Genomic DNA, 21,141 nt, shown 5'->3' with positions numbered 1-21,141 from the left:
AAATTCTGAAATGCCAATACCTTCTTTCAGCTTTTTACATCAGATATGCCACGACACAGCAAAATACAACTTCAAGTGCTGAGCTTGTACAAAGAGTTTCTTCGGGTCACCAAAAATCAGTCTGGGTTTCAAGAATATGTGAAAAAAGAATTCCGAAAGAATGCTTCTATTCCACGAACAGATTTTGTACAAGTGGAATACTTATTGCATAGAGGACGGCGACAACTTAGCATGCTGAAATCTAGTTTTGTATCAGGAGCAGGTGTTTTTGAACAGGAAGAACAGGTTGAAGGCAAAAAGACAGAGTAATTCAGGATAATTTTTCATAGTTATCTGCAGAGCAGTAGTAAGAATTGTACAGTTGATTTATTGTGCATAGTTTGCTACATTTAAACATATATTGAGCTGAAGGTCAAACACTGTATTTAAATTAAATATTTAAAATTAGCAATGGGTTGTAGATTATTAGGTCATCATGTTCTTCGAAACAATTCTCATTTTCTTTTTACTAAGTACAGTCATTTTCAACTACTTAATCTTTGCAAGTATAAAAGCAGACTGCATAGTGTGTGTGAATGGGATACCTGCAAGATTCATTTCATGGGTTCAGGCTGTCATTACTGCTCCAGCAAGTTAGTTCACAGTCATAAGCACTGTGCGTTGCTTCCACGAAGAATTGTCAGCAAACATGCTTTTGCTACTTTCTATCCACTTCAGGTGTCAAAACACCTCATAAAGAGATCATCGTCATCAGTAGTCAAAATTTCCTCTTCACTGCTTTTGCATCAACAGTTCCTTGACTCATTGCCAGATGGCATTCAGATGGCATTTGCATATGGCTCTGGAGTTTTTCAGCAGGAAGGACATGCTGATATAACAAAAAATATGCTTGATTTTGTCATCGTTGTTGATGATGTCGAATCTTGGCACAGAAAAAATTTGGCACTTAACTGGAAACATTATTCTGCATTGAAGCTCTTAGGAAGCAAAGTGATAGCAAACATTCAGGAGAAGTATGGTGCAGGTATCTACTTCAACACTTTGGTTAAATTCAAAGATAGGCTTCTTAAATATGGAGTGATCAGCACACGCTGCCTCATTACAGACCTTTTGGACTGGAACAGTCTGTATGTTAGCGGTCGGTTGCACAAGCCAGTTAAACTGATTGTTCAGCCAGATTCCAAAAGTGTGATGTCAGCAATGCAAATGAACCTGCAGAGTGCAGTGCATGCAGCCCTTCTTCAACTGCCTGAGACTTTTAGTGAAGAGGCTCTCTACATCACTATTGCTGGCCTTTCATATGGTGGTGACTTCAGAATGACTTTTGGTGAAGACCATAACAAGGTAGATGCTTTAGAAATGCTTTAAAAATTGTGTGTTACAAATGTTGACCAATTGACATAAAAAACATTCTGGACTGAGGTCTTCATTTTCAGTAAATAAAATGTGGGTTTGGACTGAGATATTCCTTTTCAGTAATTAACATGTGGGGTTTTTGTTTTCTTGATTTAACTAATCTTGTGACTGATTTCCTGTTTATTACTGTAATCAAAGCAAAACTAAAACAGATAAATTATGCATATTTTAAAGGTGGTCAACATGGTGCGCCCAAACATTGAACATTTCAGACAGTTATATGAGAAAATCCTTGACTCTACGGAGCATCTTTACTGGCATCGTGGTCTGGGCAGACTGGAGCAACCCCAAAGTCACGTTGCTCGCTTCCATCATCTTCAGCTTCTACCAAAAACAGTTTTGCTGTCATTGCAGGTTAGTCTGTGAAGATTGTTTATAATAAGTTAGTTTATTCCATGTTACTCCTTGAGGAGCATAGGGCCGCAACAACACCTTGTCATCAGACCCAGTTTTGGGCAGCCTCCTTCAGTTGGGCCCATGTGGTTCCAACGTCCTTTGAATCATACATTTTCAGCTTGTTTATTTACACCCAGTTTATTAAAAACAAGACATTTGCATGCATTTATTTTCCCTTTATGACTTTTGGTTATCTTTCTGTTCATCCTAGTTTTACAAAATGCTGTCTCTCCTCCCCATCCTCAGCTGCTATCGTTGAATACTTTTTTGGTTTGATTTTAAAGGAATAAGAATAGTGCTAAGCTGAATCAAAATGTCATACAAACATTTCCCTTTATGCTTTGGATTATTCCCTGCTACCTTAAAAAAGGTCCATGTACATGGTTTACAAACTACCTTAAGTACTGGAATACCATTATGACTCTGAAAGTATACACTCTCTTGTAACCTTTTATATTAAAAAATTTTTTACTTCCAACTAAATGTGTTTGCATATTCATAAAATGCAAGCCGTTTACTGAAGCATTCATCTGCTGTTTGGAATCTTGGAGAATCTTGCCTGCAATTGCAGTGATTGATGTCTGCCACAGGAGAGCAGTCTGACTGTGTTTTTGATTACAATCCCTGCATATCTTGTAATAATAAAATCCTTCTGTCATAAAACAAAATGCCATTAGAATGTGCTGCTAGTGATTGTTGGGAGTTTACTGTCAGAGGCTGTCCTTACAGTCTTAACAGGTTCGCGAGAAATCCGGAGCTTTGTCTGCAGTCGTCAGTAACATAAACAGAAAAGTACATGGGACAGGAAAGCTGTGGATGCCTTTTGAATATGAAAAGAAAGGGAAATCACCATCATGTCACAATATTCTTAAATTTTAGATAAAAAAGTAACATTTGACATCTTAAGCCAGATTTTCTTTGCAAGGGATCATTTAAGTCTCACTAGTTTTATTTTCGCGGTATTCATTCCTGTGATTCAGTTTTCTAGACTGTTTAGCAGACGCATCATGCACATTCACTCAAATGCACCCTGAAAACTTTAAAACTCTCGTAAACAGATTCTTCACTTCACAGCATGTGAATTTGCAAAATAAATAAAAAGAGTGCAAATGTGTACTTTTTAAATTTTGGGATTGTTATCGAACTTTCTAGGGCCAAGCACAATTACACATAACATTATCTATTGCATAGTAGAATGAAAACGAAATGTAAAAATAGCTGTTTTGAGACTGATGAACACAATGTTTCCAAGATCCAGCATGTTTCAAGAAGGAAAGTTACTAATACAGATGTAAACATCAAGTTAATTTGTTTTAATTTGCCTTTCTCTTTATCTTTCTGTTTCTGGGGCTGATGGTGTATTGGTCATCTCTGTGTCTTCTTGCTGTGGATAATTTTCTTCATCATAAAATTCATCCATGCTATTCCTAGATAATAGTTGGATGCTAAGGGCTCATTTTCATAGGGCTGAGCCATATCATTTTATGTTAAAAATGAAAGAAAATGTTTGATGCAAGTTAAAAGGCCAAAGGCAACTTCAAAGTAAACACCAAAGTATTCCTTTAGATGATGTTATGTGAAGTATTTCCTTTTAGGAGGTTGTTACATGACTCTCATTCTTGCATGGTGGTAGAAAAGCAGTGAATAAAAGTAGCAAATAAAGCACACTTCTAGTGACAGTCATGCAATAATTTATCTTCAGAGGGCAAGCAAATAGTTCAAAGTTTATCATGACCTTGACTTTTACCTGTATTTAATGGTTAATATCAAGTACAAGATAATTTTGCATACAAAATGATCTGTTTGTGGACTTTAAGTTGTTTTTTTTTTAACTATGCCTTCAGGGACAGCACAGCCAAGCCTATCGAAACCCAGACCTAGAAGAGGTTTTACGTTTCTATGCACACGACACTCACTGTGATGAAGCTGTGGCCCGCTGCATTAGAAAGACTGTCCGTAAATCTAGCTGGAGTCAGAGTCTAAAGACTATTTTATCAGCAGGTATTAGAAAGTCCCTTGTATACAGTGCAAAGAAAATGGGAAAAATGGTACAAGGAAAGCAGAAACCAAAAGAAAGCATCAATTATCGACAGCAATAATGTAAGAGCGATTGTTTTTAGTCCTTTTTTTTTTAAACATTGTATTTGTTTTCACAATTTTGCCAGTCCTTACTGGTGTTTGCTAATATGTAGGTAATAGATGGTTAATTAGAAGATATTGTTGATTGTTTTTGTGCAAGGGAATTTGTGCTGAGAATGAATAGCTAAATTTTAGACCATAAACTGATTCAACTGTTGAACGGATAAATTATCTATTTTTACAGACTTTGACTATGCAATTGCATGATTTTGAATATATATATAAAACCTGTAGCAGATTATTGATGCTTAAAGTTTTGAGTCAGAAGCATCGATTTACAGATGACTGCAGTTTATAAATTTTTCGGCATATAAGCAGTCTGTAAAAGGACATACTGAACCAAGTATATGACATACTGAACCAGGTACATTATAGTGTTTAAAGCCAACAAATGTGGCATTGACCAGAGAGGTGTAGCTGCATCTGAGAATAGAGATTTAGCTACAGCCCATATGAGCCTCCAGGTGCCATAGTTTAGAAGCAAGGGCAAGTCGTTACCCTAGGGCTAAGTCGGCAATACAAGGACAACCATCTTGTTTTAGTAGTTACAAATGCCAAGACCCCCATGAACACCTCTTCATGTTTCTTTGCCTCTGCTTTGTAACAGTGGCGTTATTTATGGGGTCTAGACACCACATTATAAATGAGTTGTTGTAGTTTCATAACTATAGCTGCAGGAGGAATATATATATATGAAGGAGTTATTTCCCTCCTTAATTCTCTACTTTTGATCAAGGTTACACGACCCGAATTGTTTCATAAGACAAAAAGTCAACTTTGTGGTCTTATTGCTGCATGTAATGATTAGCAGAAAGCAGAGTTTATATTACAGATTTGTATTGTTGTACTTGGTTGCTGGCTGGAAAATTGACTGTCCATAAGTGGAGCTGGTCAGGATGTGAGTAAAAATCTAGTGCATTCAAATGTTGCAGGAATAAAAAAAAAAAAATACAGACTTTCCTCAATTACAAGGTATGTTGAAAATAAAATAAAAACAACACTTTTGAGCTTGTTGATGTTGAGCTGTGGTACATAAGTTTAGATGCAAGTTCTTTATTCTCACTGCACATGTAGCACACATACTTAATTCCTGAAAACATCACCAAAAATAAACTGGTGATTATTGAAATTACCTCATAAATATAATAATTGTATTACAAAACCTTTACTGTTTTTAAAATATTAAATCAGATCTGTGTTAAAGCAATGTTTATAAATACTTGTTGCCACATCCATATATGTGTCATAATAAATGCACACTTACAATACTTGATGTAAAGAACATTTACAGCAACATCACAGCTTATAAAACAACTTTAACGAGAAACTTTGGTGGGATGGTGCTTAAAACTACAGCTTTTCTTTTTTTAAAAAAACATGCTTTTAAAAAAGGATTGTCATGACCTCAGTGTAGCAAATAGAGGTTTTCTCGGCATATTTATTTTAAAAAAAAAAAAATGACAAGACATTTAGGTTACCCAGAAGTGTTTCTTGTGTGCCACAATGTTTTATTGCAGCGTAAAAATTAGAAATGAAAATCATCCTTTCTCCTCCAAAAATGTCTAAGATTCTCTCAGTTTTTCTTCAACAATGGTCACTGTTTTGTCATGGCCTTAAAGAGTCTGAAAAGAAGGGTTTATGAAAAGGATTTCAAGTCACTGATGTGATTATAGTTTGCCACCTTGGTCACTAGTTCATTACAAAAAAAGGTATTCTGAAGCTTTACGCCAAAGTGTAAAAATAAGAGATCTTGCTTTTTCAGACCTGCTTAGCAAGGGTCTACTACATCCAGAACAGTTTTTGCTTTAAAAATATTTTCCAAGCTACATGATAAACAGAATTGCTAACAAAAAGTAATAAAGCTTTTGCATCTGAAAATCACATACCAAGGTAACTTTAACTATAGGTGTTTGTACACCAACTGTTATGTACATCAAGTTTATCGATAAACTGCAATGGATATCAATATTCTGTGACTGTTCATAAAATGAGATAAAATATAAAGTTTCACCTTTACCCTGGTACATGAAAGTACCCTGAAGAAACACCAAGATCAAGACTGACAAACTGAGATTCTGAAAAATGAATTAAAAACATGGCAACAATTCTGATGTTGCCATAAACCCATAAGTAAGATAAAGTTAATGAACAACCCCCCCCCCCCCCAAAAAAAAAAAAAACGCCTTCATCCTGGAACTGTGTATCAATGATTGAATTAATGGAATCTATGTATTCTGGATGATTCCGTCTTACTATTATATAGAGCCGCCTGTATAAATATAACAATTTAATACAGCCAGAGCACCTGAAGCACTGGGTGGAATAGGATCAAGCTTTCTACCACAGACTGTGGATGAGGAAAACCTCCATAACAAAATGTTCAGAGAGAGCTGGTATATGAAAATTGTCTATCTGTAAATGGGATCAGACAAAGGACTTTTTTGATGAGGATAAAGGGGTGGATGGGTAGAAGAAGGTGTTTAACAACTGTACGGATCCAAATTTCATTGTGTGATTTAACAAATACCTTACTGTATGATGTGGATGTGGTAATAATGAGCATCATATAGTCTCAAAACCAAGGAGTTTACTACTCTTGATTATCTGGCTATCATATGAACCCAGCTATCAGGAGTTTAATACAAAATGCAAAGCAGCAAATGACAGCAAAGATGATTTAGTAATCTAAACAAAATCAGTATCACCAAAATGTTTACATCAGGCACTAATAAATGCAAACAATCAGAATATCAAACTGTTAATCCACTTTTGCACCATATCTTATGTCTTAATTTATATATACAGTTTGTGCACTTGACTATCATTTTTAAAAGATGTAAAATATTTTTTAAATTAAAAAGAAAAACACTGCAAGTGAGATTCTTTGATTCTACTATCAAATTAATGCACTTTAACTCCACAAGAAACCTCATCAATAATTTTGTAAAAAAAAAATAAAATAAATAAATTACAAATCCTGAAAAGCTCAGAAAGCATCTTTGGCATAAGCTCTACATGATCTTCACTATCGTACCATTAACCCAACATAAATCTGATAGCATTTCACTTTTTTTTATATGCAGAATTTGTAACGTGCATATTCTGCTGTAAGAAATAGCATTCAAAGTAGATCCCTGCCTAAAGTGTCACACAACGAGTACATATATGAAACTCCCAGTATCAGCTGAATGTATATCAATATACTAAACTGTTATTTCAAAATCCACTCTCAGCATATAATCTAACATGTTTTGATTTAGATATGTATACATAGTTTACAAACTTGAATTTATCACTTTTAGAGATATTTAAAATGAGATTCTTTGTATTTAAAATGAAATTAACACAATTTACATTCCAGAAATGTCACACATTAAACTGCTGCAATATCTGAAAGATGGACAGTCAGTTCTTAGCACTTCATCTTGTAAGCATTTCTCAATCAAAAGGAACCCAGATATTTTACAATTACAAAACTGTATTACAGTCCTGTGAATGACCTTGACAAACTACAAAAGAATTCAACACTGATGCAAGATTGCTAGTTATGCAGGGATTTTCCGGAAAAAACTTTCAAACAGATTTCAGTGTAAGTGGGACCATCCAGGAGTCTTTATGACTAAGCCAATACCACCACTGTTCTAAATAAATTAAACTGACATCAGTTAAAATGGGCAGTGTTATGTGGAATTACAGTTATCAGCATTTGTGTATAGGAAGAGATTAATGTCACATGATAACTGCATTTCCATTCAAAATAAATATAACAATAATGATGATAGTGGTAGTATGTATGTCCAAATATAAAAATGTACCATGCAATAAAGAATATTTTGTTTCCCCAAAGTTTCTCTGGCAAAATGATAGAATAAATGATATGTCTAATTTTTTTGTTTGGCATGATTCCTCTCTATACATCACAGAAAATCCAGTGTAATGGTCATAAAGAAGAAGTGTGATTACAAGACAGCAAGTTCTCAATTGGTTCCACACAAAGATGTCCATCAGGATTCAGTATACTCAGTAGCTCTGTGTAACCCAGTTTCTGGGCTATAGTCAATGCAGTCAAACCAAAGACATCTTGAAGATTGCAGTGAGCACCATTCTTCATCAGAAACTCTGCTACATCTTTTCTATTACTTGTCACAGCCTGTGAATGAAAGATGCAATGATAATGACTGCACATGGCTTAACAAAGTATATATCAATTAACTTAGTAAAACTTAGTAATAAAAACTGCAATGGAGAATTCTGTGTGCCTGATGTATGTTAGAATCACAGATGCCTAGAAAAATTAAGACTCAAATGTTGAATAGTTGATTGATAACTCACGACATGAAGGGCAGTGCGATAGTCGTAGTCAAAACTATTGAGGTCAGCTCCAGCAGCATGCCAAGCTTTGATAGTGTTGAGGTCGTTGAGTGCGGCAGCACTACAATTCATGAAATAAAATGACTGCAGAACTTACACGACATGCACAGAAATTATATCTCACTAGGTCTGCTGGGTCAAAATATTTTCTTAAACCATCTAGACAGCTTTGGTGGATTTCCAATCATCACATTTATTACACTTGATCTTGATGCTCAAAATAAAAGAAAATATTTTAAAATATAATAAAAAACTTAGATTATAGGGCTGCAGCAGCAACAGAGTACATTAAACCTGAAAAGGACAATAATAATATATTTATATAGCGCTGCTTTTCCTCACCATTTAAGGTGGGTTCAAAGTGCTTTACTAAAAAGAAAAAAACATAAACATAGTAATAGTGATGCCGGTCTCAAAAACAATCACTGAAAAATAGATGAATTCTAGCAGTAAGATCATCAGGTTAGCTTTACAATCACTGAGAAACAGCCAGATTCTGCTCAAGAATTTCCAGACTGAAATACTGGAGGCAACCATCAGTATGCTGGGGTACGTCATAGACTGTTCACAAACGCTGGCTTCCTACGACTGTAGAGAGTTGTGGAGGCCAGTGAGACATATTTGTCCACTAGATGATACTAAAACATTGCTAGCCTTCATGCTCCTATGTATGACACCTTTGCTATTCAAGTATTCCAGAGCATGCAGTACATCCCACAAGATATATGTGACCACTAGCACCGGCAGATGGCTGTGAAACAGGCATGCAGCAGGTGATGGCAAGAACTATAGGCCATAACAGGAACGACTGTCCACAGCAATGTGGGAGAACAGTCTCATGTTGTAGCTGCTTGATCAATACAACTTCTTTCTGTACATAAGAGAACTCACGATCTAAGTTTTCTAGATCAATCTGTTTAACAGCCACCTGAAGTCCTATTGGTGAGTGCTGAGCTAGATGCACTGTGGTTATATCTTTGTGACCTTTGTCTATTCCTGTATATAGCTGATAGACACAGGCCACACTGTCAAACTTCACGATGACCACTTCTGATGACGATGACTCATTGAAGTTGAGAGTGACCTTCACCTTGTTTTCTGACGGTGGTGGGGAGGTGATGTGGTAAGGCTGACTTGCTGGTGGAGAATCAGACAGCTGAGATTAGGAACAAGCACAATGCTTTGTTACTGGTTTGTCTGACAAAACTTTTGTCTGTCTTTAGCTTCTTGTCACTCTTGAATCTATAAACTTGATCAGCTACTTGTTTTAGAAAGTCATCTGTTCCAGAGCCCGTGTGGCTCTCAACGGCCTGAGTTCAGAACGAATTTGAAGTTTTAAGCCAACATAGTTGAGAGCAGAGCACAGTCCTGGCAGTGAAGAAGCGAAGGCAACAGCAGTCAGTGACAGGCAGGGATCAAGATGCAGGATGACACAAACACATCTCATCACTAGATGACATCCCTCAATGAAGCGCATAGATCCAGAATCTAATCTACATAACATGGATCAATGTACATGGTTTGTAAATAGTAAATGGAAAACGGCATGATCCACAGTGCTAGAACAACTAAAAGTGTCAGTAAAGAAGGCATAAAATCAGGTACAGTGGTGCCCAAGATGAGATCTGAACCCAGGACAGGCACTAACAGCTGCACCACAGGACCACCAGGGGAAATGGGAAGTAAAAGAACAGATCTAGACTAGGAGCCAAACCCTGTTTAATGCCAATCACAAATGGCTCCAATCTGTGATTTTAAGATAGAAATCCTAAAATTATATTGTGCTCAGAATACAGGGAGGCAAATCTGATTCTACCTGATTTGACTGAAAATGATCTCACTTTCATTGAATTTTTTGCATTTCGTTTCATTATTCTCTTGTCATAAACATACTCAAAGCATCAAGTAATAAGTTACCTGCACAAATGTAAAGCTATTGCAGACTTGGACCAGGGTATTACAGCGCCTGTCTGTACAAGCAAATAAATGATGTCCAAGTTTTTTGCATGTATTGCATCAATCAATGGACTGTCGCCTCGATAATCCCGCACATGCACAGATGCTCCATTGTTCAGCAGAAACTGTACCAGCCGGAGATCTCCACTGTGGCAGGCTACATGAAGAGCAGTTCGACCATCTTGATTTGGTGCTGATAAATGACTGCCCTGGGGACCAAAATAATCAGTGGATGTTGGGAGGTGTTTTGGTTCTTGCTGCATCATCCACAAGTGTAAGAATACATGAAATGAGTGTATACTTTCTGCTCTCAGAACTGCAACTCTACTAAAACTGCTAAAATTCTGATATAGGATTCATTTTCAGTAATAACAGCAAAATATCTTTACAAATTTTTGCCCTTGCATGTTTATATGTTTAGTTAAGATATTCCTATTGATCTTTTAATTTTGACATTAAGGATTAGGTGAGAAACCTATGATTGCTACATGCAATGTACTTCAACAAAATCAACAGCATTTTTTTTTTTTTTAAATCCTTACCGCTTCAATGAGTTTTTCCAAGGCAGGAATGTCACTATTTTTAGCAGCAGCACACATGAGATTGGGAAAGAGAGCATCCTTCAGTTTGTTCACCTCCTCATGCGTGCTCAGATGAAGTGTTTGGGCAACACTCTCAATGAGGTCATGGTCCATAAAAGACAAGGTCTCCTGTGCTACTGTTGTCATCTCACCACGCAGGTTCTGCCCCAGCATCTAAAGCAATCAAAACATGCAAAATGTTTGTTTGAACACCAGTATACTTTGTATCTTTGATCATCATGGTCTTACCTGTTCCTGAAATAGTCACAGAAAATCTAATCATATTACTATAAAAAAGATATCCCTTGGCCATCAGCTTAAACAACATCCTGATACCATCTTTACTGCTTAGGATTATTGCTGACCCACCTTTCTCTGTTTTTTTTTTTTTTGATAAAAGACAATCTTACATAGAGGAAAAGTTTTTGTATCTTTCAAAAGTTTGTCAACATCCCACCTTCCATTTTTCTCTCAGATCTCTTTGAAAGTAAACCCTGATGGTTACCAATTGAATCATGATGACACTAACTACTTAAAGACACATTATATCAAAGATACATTATATCCAGTATTGGGTTTTTAGACAGAATGATGCAAATATGCAATTAAGAACACAATTTAGTATTTCCTGGCTTATGATGCTGGAAATGCTATGCTGTAAGCATCTTCATGATAACGATTGTCCTGACGAGAAGCCCACAAGTGAACTATTTGACTGTTTATGACTGGAATAAATGGAATACTCCAGTTTAAAAGCCCCATTTGATTCTTCTGTTGGTGTCAAATTTCAAATGGTCAAAATATTTTCAATATTGAACTGATAATACTTAAACCGCTCTGCAAATTATGTAAGACAGATAGAAGGCAAAAATGCAACTGTTTTACCTTCTTTCGTTTTTCCATGGACCAGTCACCTTTTCCCAAGACATAGCTTAGCTTGGCCAGAGCTGCCTCTGTTGTCATATCTCCACCAAGTATCACACCAGCTTTCTGCAGTGCCTATCAGTAACAATTTATAGCATTAGGCTGACATCTTTACTTTATTTTGGCCTGGAGTGACAGGTTAAGTCCAACCAAACTGTAAGGGTTTTAAGACAGTAAACAGTAAGAACAAAAATAATCACAAAAGGGAAAAATAGAAAGAAAATGTGGTAGAAAGCTTAAATTAATAAAACAATTTTACAACAGCCAAAAACTTTTATAGTGATTAATTTACAGAAGATAAACACCTAAACAACAACGCTGAAATGTGCTGTGAAATTCTAGTTGGTATTTATTGGATAGTTACCACTCCAGTGGCATAAGCTGCATTGACATTGCCACGACTGCACTGAGTGATGTTAACAATCAGTACACCCCACTTGCAAGCTTCCTCAAGCACATCAAGAAGATCTGCCCGATTGGTTGGTGCATTTCCAGCTCCATAAGTCTGCAGGATAATACCCTGCATTGGAGGCTGCATAAAAGCCCTCACCTGGTGACAGCAGAATATCACATAAAAATTGAGATATGTCATGCTGCTTTTGGTTTCTAATGTGTAGTTCAATTACACATCAAATACAGACAGCCAAAGATTTCACTTGCTTTGCATATATTGTCTGAAATACAGCTGGTTTACTTACTGTCTGTGCTGTGATTCCAGGAAACAGGCGCAATATGCCCACATTTTGACACATATTAGTGTGGATTCTAAACTTCTCTGTCTCTCCAGTATAAAACACTGCTGGCCAATCCACTGAAAAATATTGTCAAAGACATATTTTCATATCCTTATCAATGAATCTTACAATAACTAAATTCATTTGTACCTGAATGGAGCTTAGATCAACATATGCCACAAAAATGTAGTCAACTGATTACAGCCAAGTTTCAAGTTTAATAGCCCCAAGGCAACCAGTGTTCACCGTATTTTTTCTCTTGGCTAAGATTCTTCAACTTTGCACAGATTCTTGCTCCTGCTCTCTTATTGTCCTAAACTTAAAAAAAAAAAGAAATCAAAATCAACAACAGCTAGGGAAAAAAACCTAACCCACAAATTATCAAAATATTTTTCCTTCATGACAATGATCTGAAGATAGTCAGAGAAATACCTTTTTCAATATCACTAACATGTCAAAATTACAAAACTAATAGTCTATTTACCAAAAATATCAATTTCTAATCTGACAAGGGGAGGCATGTTGGGAGAGGAGAAAGCGGAGAAGCTGGAGTTGTCTGACTTGACGCATCTGTTACCACGGTACACTTTTTCATTGAAGCACAGCAGCACCTATATATTTAAAAGGAAATCTTAGGTCACTACTAGCAAATCTTAAAGATGAAAAAGAGGTCATTTAAATACTGTGCAATCCTTGCAAACTACAAACAATTGAGCATAAATGTCTGATTTTTACAAATATAATACTAAAAAGCAAAACATCTTTATGAAATCCTTTTCAGGAAATTGTCTTCCAATCTTACTATTACATAATACATCAGACATTACATGATACCTCAAGTATGACATTAAATATGAGCATACATAAAAACAAGAGTGACCAGGCACTCCAGGAACGGGACCATGTCTGAGAATCTTAACTCAAAGATGAGTCCTATCCATTTATGCTGCTGGAATAAAAGAGTGCATATAGCATGCGATTCTGGATCAATAAAGTTGTATTGTAAACCTACCACTTCTATGTGTCTGTTGTCAAATTTCTGTCAGAGTGGACAAGAATCACCTGCTAAAATTGCATTCAGTTTATCATACAGAAGCTTGTGATATAGTGTCTCTAAGTCATTCTGCCCCCTCCCAATCACCCTTCCTGCATTTTTAATGTTTTTGTTCAGCTTGTCTCTAAACTGTTTTGCTATGCTCCCACTGCAGCACACTAGGCCATAAGTCATGGAACTACATATTACAGACATGTAGAATAGTTTCAGGAGTTCTGGGTGAACATTAAAAGATCTAAGTTTTTTCAAACAGTAAAGGCAGCTATGCGCTTTTTTTGACAACACAATCTACATGAGCTTTCAAGGTAAGTTTATCATCGATAGTTATACCTAAATATTTGTAACTCTCTACTCTTGAATGTCATCAAAAATTGCACAGTCTTTCCTAAAACCTTCAATCATTTCTTTTGTTTTCTTAACATTTAATTTTAAAGAATTGTCACACCATGAAACAAAATGTTCAGTCTCCTGTCTGTAAATTTAACTACAGAGCAGTTTTTGTTCCTGTGTCTACACTTCGCTGTGTCCAGGGCAGAAAAGAAAGGAGATAGTACAGTCCCTTGTGGAGCACCAGTATTTACATCATAGTATAAAAACCCTCTAAAGCTCACCTCAGGAATGGGGTAAGTTCCAGCAATGATCAAAGAGGACAGAAAATTATCTCTCCCATCACTTCTCACCTCAAAAATTGGAATCTGAAATGAAATAACATAAAACTGCTATATCGTATCAAAACAGCAGCTCACTGAATAATGAATCTACATTATAATTTAAATGACAATTTTATGTGACAGATGGCAAGTCTACCTGTCCTTTATCACAAAAAAAAGAAAAGATCAGAGCAATTTTTAATTGACAAAAGCATACCCTGACACAAAATGTGAGAAACCTCTAAGCACAAAACAAAGTGTTCAGAAATCTACTTTTTGACAGTTTAGCCCATACATGCTATATTACTCAAACACTGCTAACATATTATGCTATACATGTTGTTCCTCTGTCAGCAAATCAATAAAAGCCTTTTCCTGACAAACATGGTTTGACAATCCAGAAGAAGCATTAACAGCTGTACTCACTTGTGAACCAGTCAGAATGATTGGTTTGCCAAGATGTTCACACATAAACGATAGAGCAGAAGCAGTGTAAGCCATTGTGTCTGTGCCATGTAGAACCACAAATCCATCATACTTGTCATAATGTTTCTGCAGCACATAAAGTAGGTAAGTGCTAAATTTGTTGCCATACCATTTGTTGGACAATATCTTTTCACTTCACTCTCTGGAAATGTATTTTAGGAGTACTAAGTTTTTCATGATTTTTAAGTCTTTGTATGCCATGGCTTGCATTTATAAAAAGAATAATCAAAGATGAACTCTACAGGCGAACTTGTACTTCAAGAAACAGGTGCTATATATTTATTACACATTCTGATAACAAGTTAATGATTTGATGCATGTTGATGGGCACCACACTCAAAATAGAACCTCAGTAATGCTTAAAGAAAGTCTTGCAAATGACATGGGATCAAACACTTAAATCTCAAAAGGTTATCTTTCCATGTAATTCTCACTCAAAGCATTTTAAAATATTCTATTTATGAGCTTAGACAAGTAACCTTTTTAGAAACATTACTGCTTTGGATTTTAGATTTGTCCATGGCATAACATTATATGAACATTGTTCAATTAAAACTTTCAATAAGTTCTTCTCTAAGAGTTTCTCAACAACTCGGCTTCTAAAAGAATAGGTGCACATAGCATGAGCTAAACAATTTTTAATATATACATCATCTTGATATCTATTTTATATCTATAACAACTATGAAAGGCATGTTTTAATTTAAAAAAAAACAAACTTGCTACGTAGTAGATTAAGAAGAAAAAATAACCTGTATGCACTCCGCAATCTTTATCCAGTCATTTCCAGTCATGTTGGATGAATCTAGCAGGGGTTCAAACTCTATCACTTTATAAACAATGCGCCTTTTTTCCTTTACCAGCTTGCTGAAGCAGAATACCCCACACACATGCATGCATGAATGCACACATGCACACACACACACGTCGATCTCATAATTATGACTGTGTTGTATCAATAACAGAAGAAAAATTCTTACTCCTTGAAAGCTAATTATTTATTATATTATTTACTAATGTTTCTATTATCAAACAATCTCATCATATTTTATAAGGAAAAATAGTTGATAGAAACAATCTTACCAGGCTGTTTGGCCAACTACCCCTGATAGACTGAATCAACACTTTAAAAAAAAACACACTAAACCAGAGCCCCAGCAGAATATTTTTCAAGATGGACTACTGTTTATATATATACTGTATAAACAACATAAGCGCGATTGGACCAGAAGATGCAGAATTAAAGGAACATCATATAATTGATCGATTATTATTTCTAGACTTAAAGAAAAAAATATATTTTGAATGAAAACTATGACTGGAGTGACTGGAGACTGCTAAAACTATAAGGGACAGAACATGAAAGTACCAAGGGAACAAAGAATGCACTGGGATTTAGAAAAAGTAAATATTTAAGGTTATTCTTTTAATATTTTTAAATCATGGGACAAAAAACTGTGCATTTAAAGCAGTTAAAAATAAATATTAAAAAAATACTGTTAAAAAATGAAAGGAACAGCCCTTCAGCAAACAAATATACATGAATGAGAAGATAAGAAAATTGTTGATGATGCATTCAAGTTTGTTCTACTCCTACACATGCATGCATGCAACTTAGTCATCTACTGGTAAGATGTGACAAGATATGGGAAAAAACACAGGCTGGAGGTGTAATAGAAATAAACGCTACTTCATTTATAATAAAAAGAAATGTAAAAACTTTAAGACTGGTTTCAAGGATATGTATAAAACCATTATTTAATCAGTTAGAGAGAAGCAGAATCAAGCAGAAATGCTTAAGAACATTCTAAAACAAAGAATGAATTCTTATTCTGCAGGAAAGTTTGATATATTTGACAGACTGCAAATGGATATCAATTGTTAAAAGATCTAGAGTTCTGGTTTTTCCATATTTTTTTGTAAATGCTATTTTGTGAATTACACAGCTATCACCACACTTAATACCTCCCGTCATCCATAGGAGCCCTGTGTGTGAAAAATATTCTTACAAGCAGATTTTGTAAATGCAAAACTAATCAACAGAATTCAAACTTGAATAAAGTCATTACCACCTTAGAGAGTAAACTGATTGTCAAAGCTGAGTATCGTCTTTGTTCTCTCAGGATAATTTATTTAATTCAATCATCCCTTATGGTACCAGCTGACAAATGGTTATGCTGGTCTGCCTGTCTTAATCATTGGTGAGCAGGTTCTGAATGAAATGATCAGTCAACTCATTCAAGTTTGCAAGTCAATTCTTCCTCTGTTCACCTCATTGTTAACTTCCCTTCAGGGAATCCTAAAAGATGATCTTATGAGTGTTTTTCCAGGTCACATAGTTAAAATAGATCACCTTCACTGTCATGAAAAGGGTTACTGATATTCCATGAAGGTCTCAACGAGGTCCGTACACAGTCAATATATTGTGTTCGTGTTAAGAGATTCCTCTTCAGGCAGTTGGTCTTGAATGCCTGGATTCTCCTTACCACATTAGCAAGCAGAGTCTGTACCACCAGAGTCAGCATATCAGTGTGTGAACTACAAGGGATGTGTGTAAACTACAACAGAGAGGTACCAAAGACTCTACTCGACTTTGACACAAGAAAGATTACACTCAAACTTTATAAAAATGATAAATAATATTTGTCAAAGAACATTCAAAATCTCACAAATGTGAGCATAAACTAAAAAAGAAATCAGCAAACCACTGATGCAAAATTATGTTAGATATGTTTCCTGGAGATAAGCAGTTACATTTACAAGCCAGGAAAAGATTAAAGCAAGAAAAATATAAATAAGGAAAATATTCCTTACGGGAGTGCAAGGAAGATTTTCTGATTCTCTGGAGACAGATGGCCAAGAACAAAATCTTCATCATGGAAAATGGATAGTGATCGTAGCTTAGTCACAAGGCATTTGGCTTCTGGCACATAGGCTGTGGTGAAGGAAACAAGCCAAGATTAATTTTTATTAAAGTGGTTATGGTGACTTCTTACGAAATATTAACAGAAATCATGCACTTGCTTTAAAAAGACATACAAATCTTACTAAATACTGACGTATAAAAGTTCCTAAAAAAAAATTAACAATCACATAAAAGAATAATTTTATTTAAACAAGTCCTGGGTTTAGTCACATATCCTGAACTCTGACCTGTACCCATATGGTTGCCACATTAATCCGATGAAAGTCATGAGGTTGAGGCTCACCAAGCACAGAAATAGCAATTGTAATGGGAGTAATATGACAGTGATATGAACATTTCTTGTGCTACAGGAACAGAATATTGCCATTGAGCAGTAAAACACCATGGCTCTACTTTCTTTCCACATGCTTTTCTCCAGACATAGTGAAATACAGTTCACCATCCTAATTTAGCTTCACTAGGTTCTATGTTGATGATTAACCCAAAGCACTTCACTAAAATGCTTATAAAATATAAGCTCATGCCTTTTAATATATTGTATCAGTGCACATGGACTTTGAGGCAAAATAAAAATTAAGGTCATCAATAGCACACATATTGTTTAACAGAATACTCACTAGCATAAAACTGGAATCTGTTTTATTTTTCATAGCATTTTTAAACAATCACTAAATTCTATATGTTATAGTGAATATGACTAATAAACCTGGATAATAAATCCAAGCATACAGATTTCACACAAGAAGAATGGGACATGCTCTAGATATTCCTGATAATCCAGTTTCAAGGCCATCATTATCATATGTACTAAATTGGTTTCAGTTTGCATGCACTTCAAATTGGTTTGAATTCACTCATTTTTTCTTTAACAACAGTTGATGATAGTACTTTAAATCTACCTTAGAAATAGCTTTTTTTTTTTTTAAAGAAAATAATTAATTTTTATTATAAAAAGGCTGAGAAAAAGGAGCCAATCAAATCATACTAATTCTATAATAATTCTTTTGCAAACCATTAAACACAGAGTTTCATCATGCTAATAGAAGACAGTATGAAAACCAATAAAAATGCATTACACATGTCTTAATAAAATACCTAATAGTGACTGGATAAAAATATATAATAGTGTTTGCACAAACCAAAGTAAAAAAAAAAACATTAAACCGATCAACAGTCCAGATTAGTATTACACTTTTGTTTCTGGGAAGAATCCATGCATAAATAAGCTTGTAACTTTTTAAAAATGATTTGTATCACCGTATAATAAGTTATCTTCATTTTATAAATTAACTTGACAAAATCGCAATCACTCAGTTACTCTCTTCACGACTGTACATAGTTCTTTTCATAGCGATTGTGTGCGTTTAATGTGGGAAACAGAAAACACTTAAAAATGTAAGGAAATGCCGGTATGCTAAATATCTTTCATTTCAACGTGAAACGTCGGGTGTGGTTTGAAATTCGTCAAGAACCGAAGAGACCTCATTTCACGTGACATCTATCCATCAACAAGAGCTTCTATAACGCCTACGCGACAAGGAGATTAAAGATACAATTAAATGACTGACAAAATGAAAATAACCTCCGTCCTTGTTTATCATTCCGATCGTTCCGCCAGTGTAAATGACGAGCACGCGTGCGATCATATCTGATGTTTGAGACAACGAAGATTGTGTCTCTAGACGAGATGCTTGTTCTTCAAGAGATTTCTGATGCCAGAGTGTTGACTTTTTGTCTGCTATGTCCATTTTTTAAGGCGTGATTACTAATAGCAGACGCTCCTTTTCCCCGATTAGTGTCTTTCGTTCTCAACAAGCCCGACCTTAACCTCACAACTACACGTTAGGGAGATTCCTTGAAGCAAGTTGTAATAGTAATTATATAATGTTATGAATCGTTATAAATTTTCATTTTGTCTTCCTATCGATCATATAAATAAACACAAGAATAATACAAAGGCTGTGCATTTCACAGAAGATATATTATTATTTTTTATATAAAATACATTTCTAGTGGACACAGTTATATCTCCCTGAAAGAGGGCAAGTTAAAAATGTTGTTCCGGGTCATTCGTCTGATATCTCGGCTGAATTACGGTTTCAGAAAAAAAACAACTTGTTTGGTTCTGATATAGATAGATATTTTTCTGTTGCAAACAAGCTGAAGACGACTTATTTTATAGTCCACCTAGATAGCATTATATAGGTCGCAATATCAAGTAATAGCTGTATACATATCTAGAAAATGTATAAATTCTTCAGTAAAATTTAAGAAAATAAAATGACAAAGGAAGGACTCATCAGATCAATGGCACTGGTCTGGCCACTCAAACTGTGCCCTCAAAAAAAGGATGAAGACAGGTAGGGAGAACTGGATCGAGAACCAATGCCGGACATAGAGGATGGAATGTTACGAGGTGACAGCAAAAAGGCCTATACCAACTTCTAAAGAAGCTCGAATTTGCTGCCTGCCAAGACAAACACTTATATAGCCTCTTGCGAAGTTCGCTAATAATTAGTCTAGGTGAGCCTAAACAAAGAATGTGAATAAACCGGAAGCGTTGTAGTCTCCTGCCTCGTTTTAGTAGTTAATCTGAAATGTGAATTAACTGGAAACTTTAATTATGCCTCGTTTTAGTAGTTAACTGGAAAAAAATCGTCTAACCAGCAGTCCAGTAATACAAGTTCGTGATGTAAGCGTTTGTTGGTAGCAGAGATCGACGTTATACCCGTCTATGGTGCTAGCGACAAACGCACCATAGACGGGTAAAACGTCGATCTCTGCTGCCACCCTCCCTGGGGTGGGGAAAGTGCATGACGTGAGCCGCTTCCCAGGGGGGACCAAAGCACCTTAATCGCAGCAAACTGGTACTTCTCTCGTAGTTGTGGTGGTCGGGGGAACCTTTAGTCACCTTGCAGCAACTATAAACCCTTGGAGAGGAGATATAAGGAAGGGAAAAGAAAACAACAAAAAACAAGAAACCTTTACTACTTATCTAAGCAAGACCAGCAGCTTTACGGCAACAGGAGTTTTAACTGCCCTTTCAAACAGGACCTTTGGGAAACGGTGCAAGCCATTTTGTTTAGTATAGGAAAGTGTGACTGCTCAGCAACCATCACTGGTAAATTCATCGTAGGGGGTGTTTAATTGCTTGTATGTCAACGAAATTAAGGAAATGTAAAACTGTTGTAGTGCGTGAAACAATCTGCATGCACACCTGATATCGAACTGTTGTTAGTCTCCCTTCTCCCCTTCTACCTCCCTAGTGAATTTCTGCAACTCTTCTTTACAGTAGTGTACATTCACCCTAAAGCAAATGCTACGTCTGCCAGGAGGGTAGTCGCTGCTGTGACACACAAACTTGTCTCCGTGTCACCAGATGCGCCCAAATTTATTCTTGGCGATTTCAACAACTGTGACCTGACAAAGATTTAAAAAAAAACTATGAACAGTATGTGTCCTGCCCAACAACCCAGAAACACACCAAACTGAATTGATGTTATCATTG

General features: G+C 35.8%; 2 protein-coding genes across 5 annotated transcripts; one reads left to right on the top strand and one right to left on the bottom strand.

The window, feature by feature from the left end:
- The first annotated feature begins 304 nt into the window (after positions 1-304).
- LOC112570140 (phosphatidate cytidylyltransferase, mitochondrial-like) lies at positions 305-4,955 on the top strand. The gene is made up of 3 exons (XM_025248420.1): positions 305-1,344; positions 1,591-1,770; positions 3,657-4,955. Exons 1-3 carry the CDS (start codon positions 451-453, stop codon positions 3,909-3,911), a joined length of 1,329 nt encoding a protein of 442 aa, XP_025104205.1. The 5' UTR covers positions 305-450; the 3' UTR covers positions 3,912-4,955.
- LOC112570132 (L-asparaginase-like) lies at positions 4,953-19,494 on the bottom strand. Of its 4 annotated transcripts, XR_003100588.1 has the most exons (15): positions 19,216-19,494; positions 17,522-17,642; positions 16,673-16,693; positions 15,460-15,574; positions 14,648-14,773; positions 14,183-14,266; positions 13,002-13,128; positions 12,482-12,594; positions 12,148-12,333; positions 11,745-11,858; positions 10,821-11,033; positions 10,240-10,487; positions 8,284-8,383; positions 5,963-8,101; positions 4,953-5,573 (listed from the first exon to the last, which is right to left on the bottom strand). XR_003100588.1 is itself a non-coding variant. In XM_025248390.1 (14 exons), the coding sequence occupies exons 1-14, from the start codon at positions 19,379-19,381 to the stop codon at positions 7,892-7,894; spliced, it is 1,944 nt and encodes a 647-aa protein (XP_025104175.1). In that variant the 5' UTR covers positions 19,382-19,494; the 3' UTR covers positions 5,322-7,891. The 4 variants fall into 4 exon arrangements, 3 of the variants coding, with proteins under 3 accessions (XP_025104175.1, XP_025104176.1, XP_025104177.1); XM_025248390.1 differs by having other exon boundaries at positions 5,322-8,101; XM_025248391.1 differs by lacking the exon at positions 16,673-16,693 and having other exon boundaries at positions 5,322-8,101.
- Positions 19,495-21,141: the final 1,647 nt, after the last annotated feature.

Source organism: Pomacea canaliculata, linkage group LG8, assembly GCF_003073045.1.
Source record: "Pomacea canaliculata isolate SZHN2017 linkage group LG8, ASM307304v1, whole genome shotgun sequence".
Lineage (NCBI taxonomy): Eukaryota > Metazoa > Mollusca > Gastropoda > Architaenioglossa > Ampullariidae > Pomacea > Pomacea canaliculata.
This window is presented reverse-complemented; position numbering and strand designations above follow the sequence as displayed.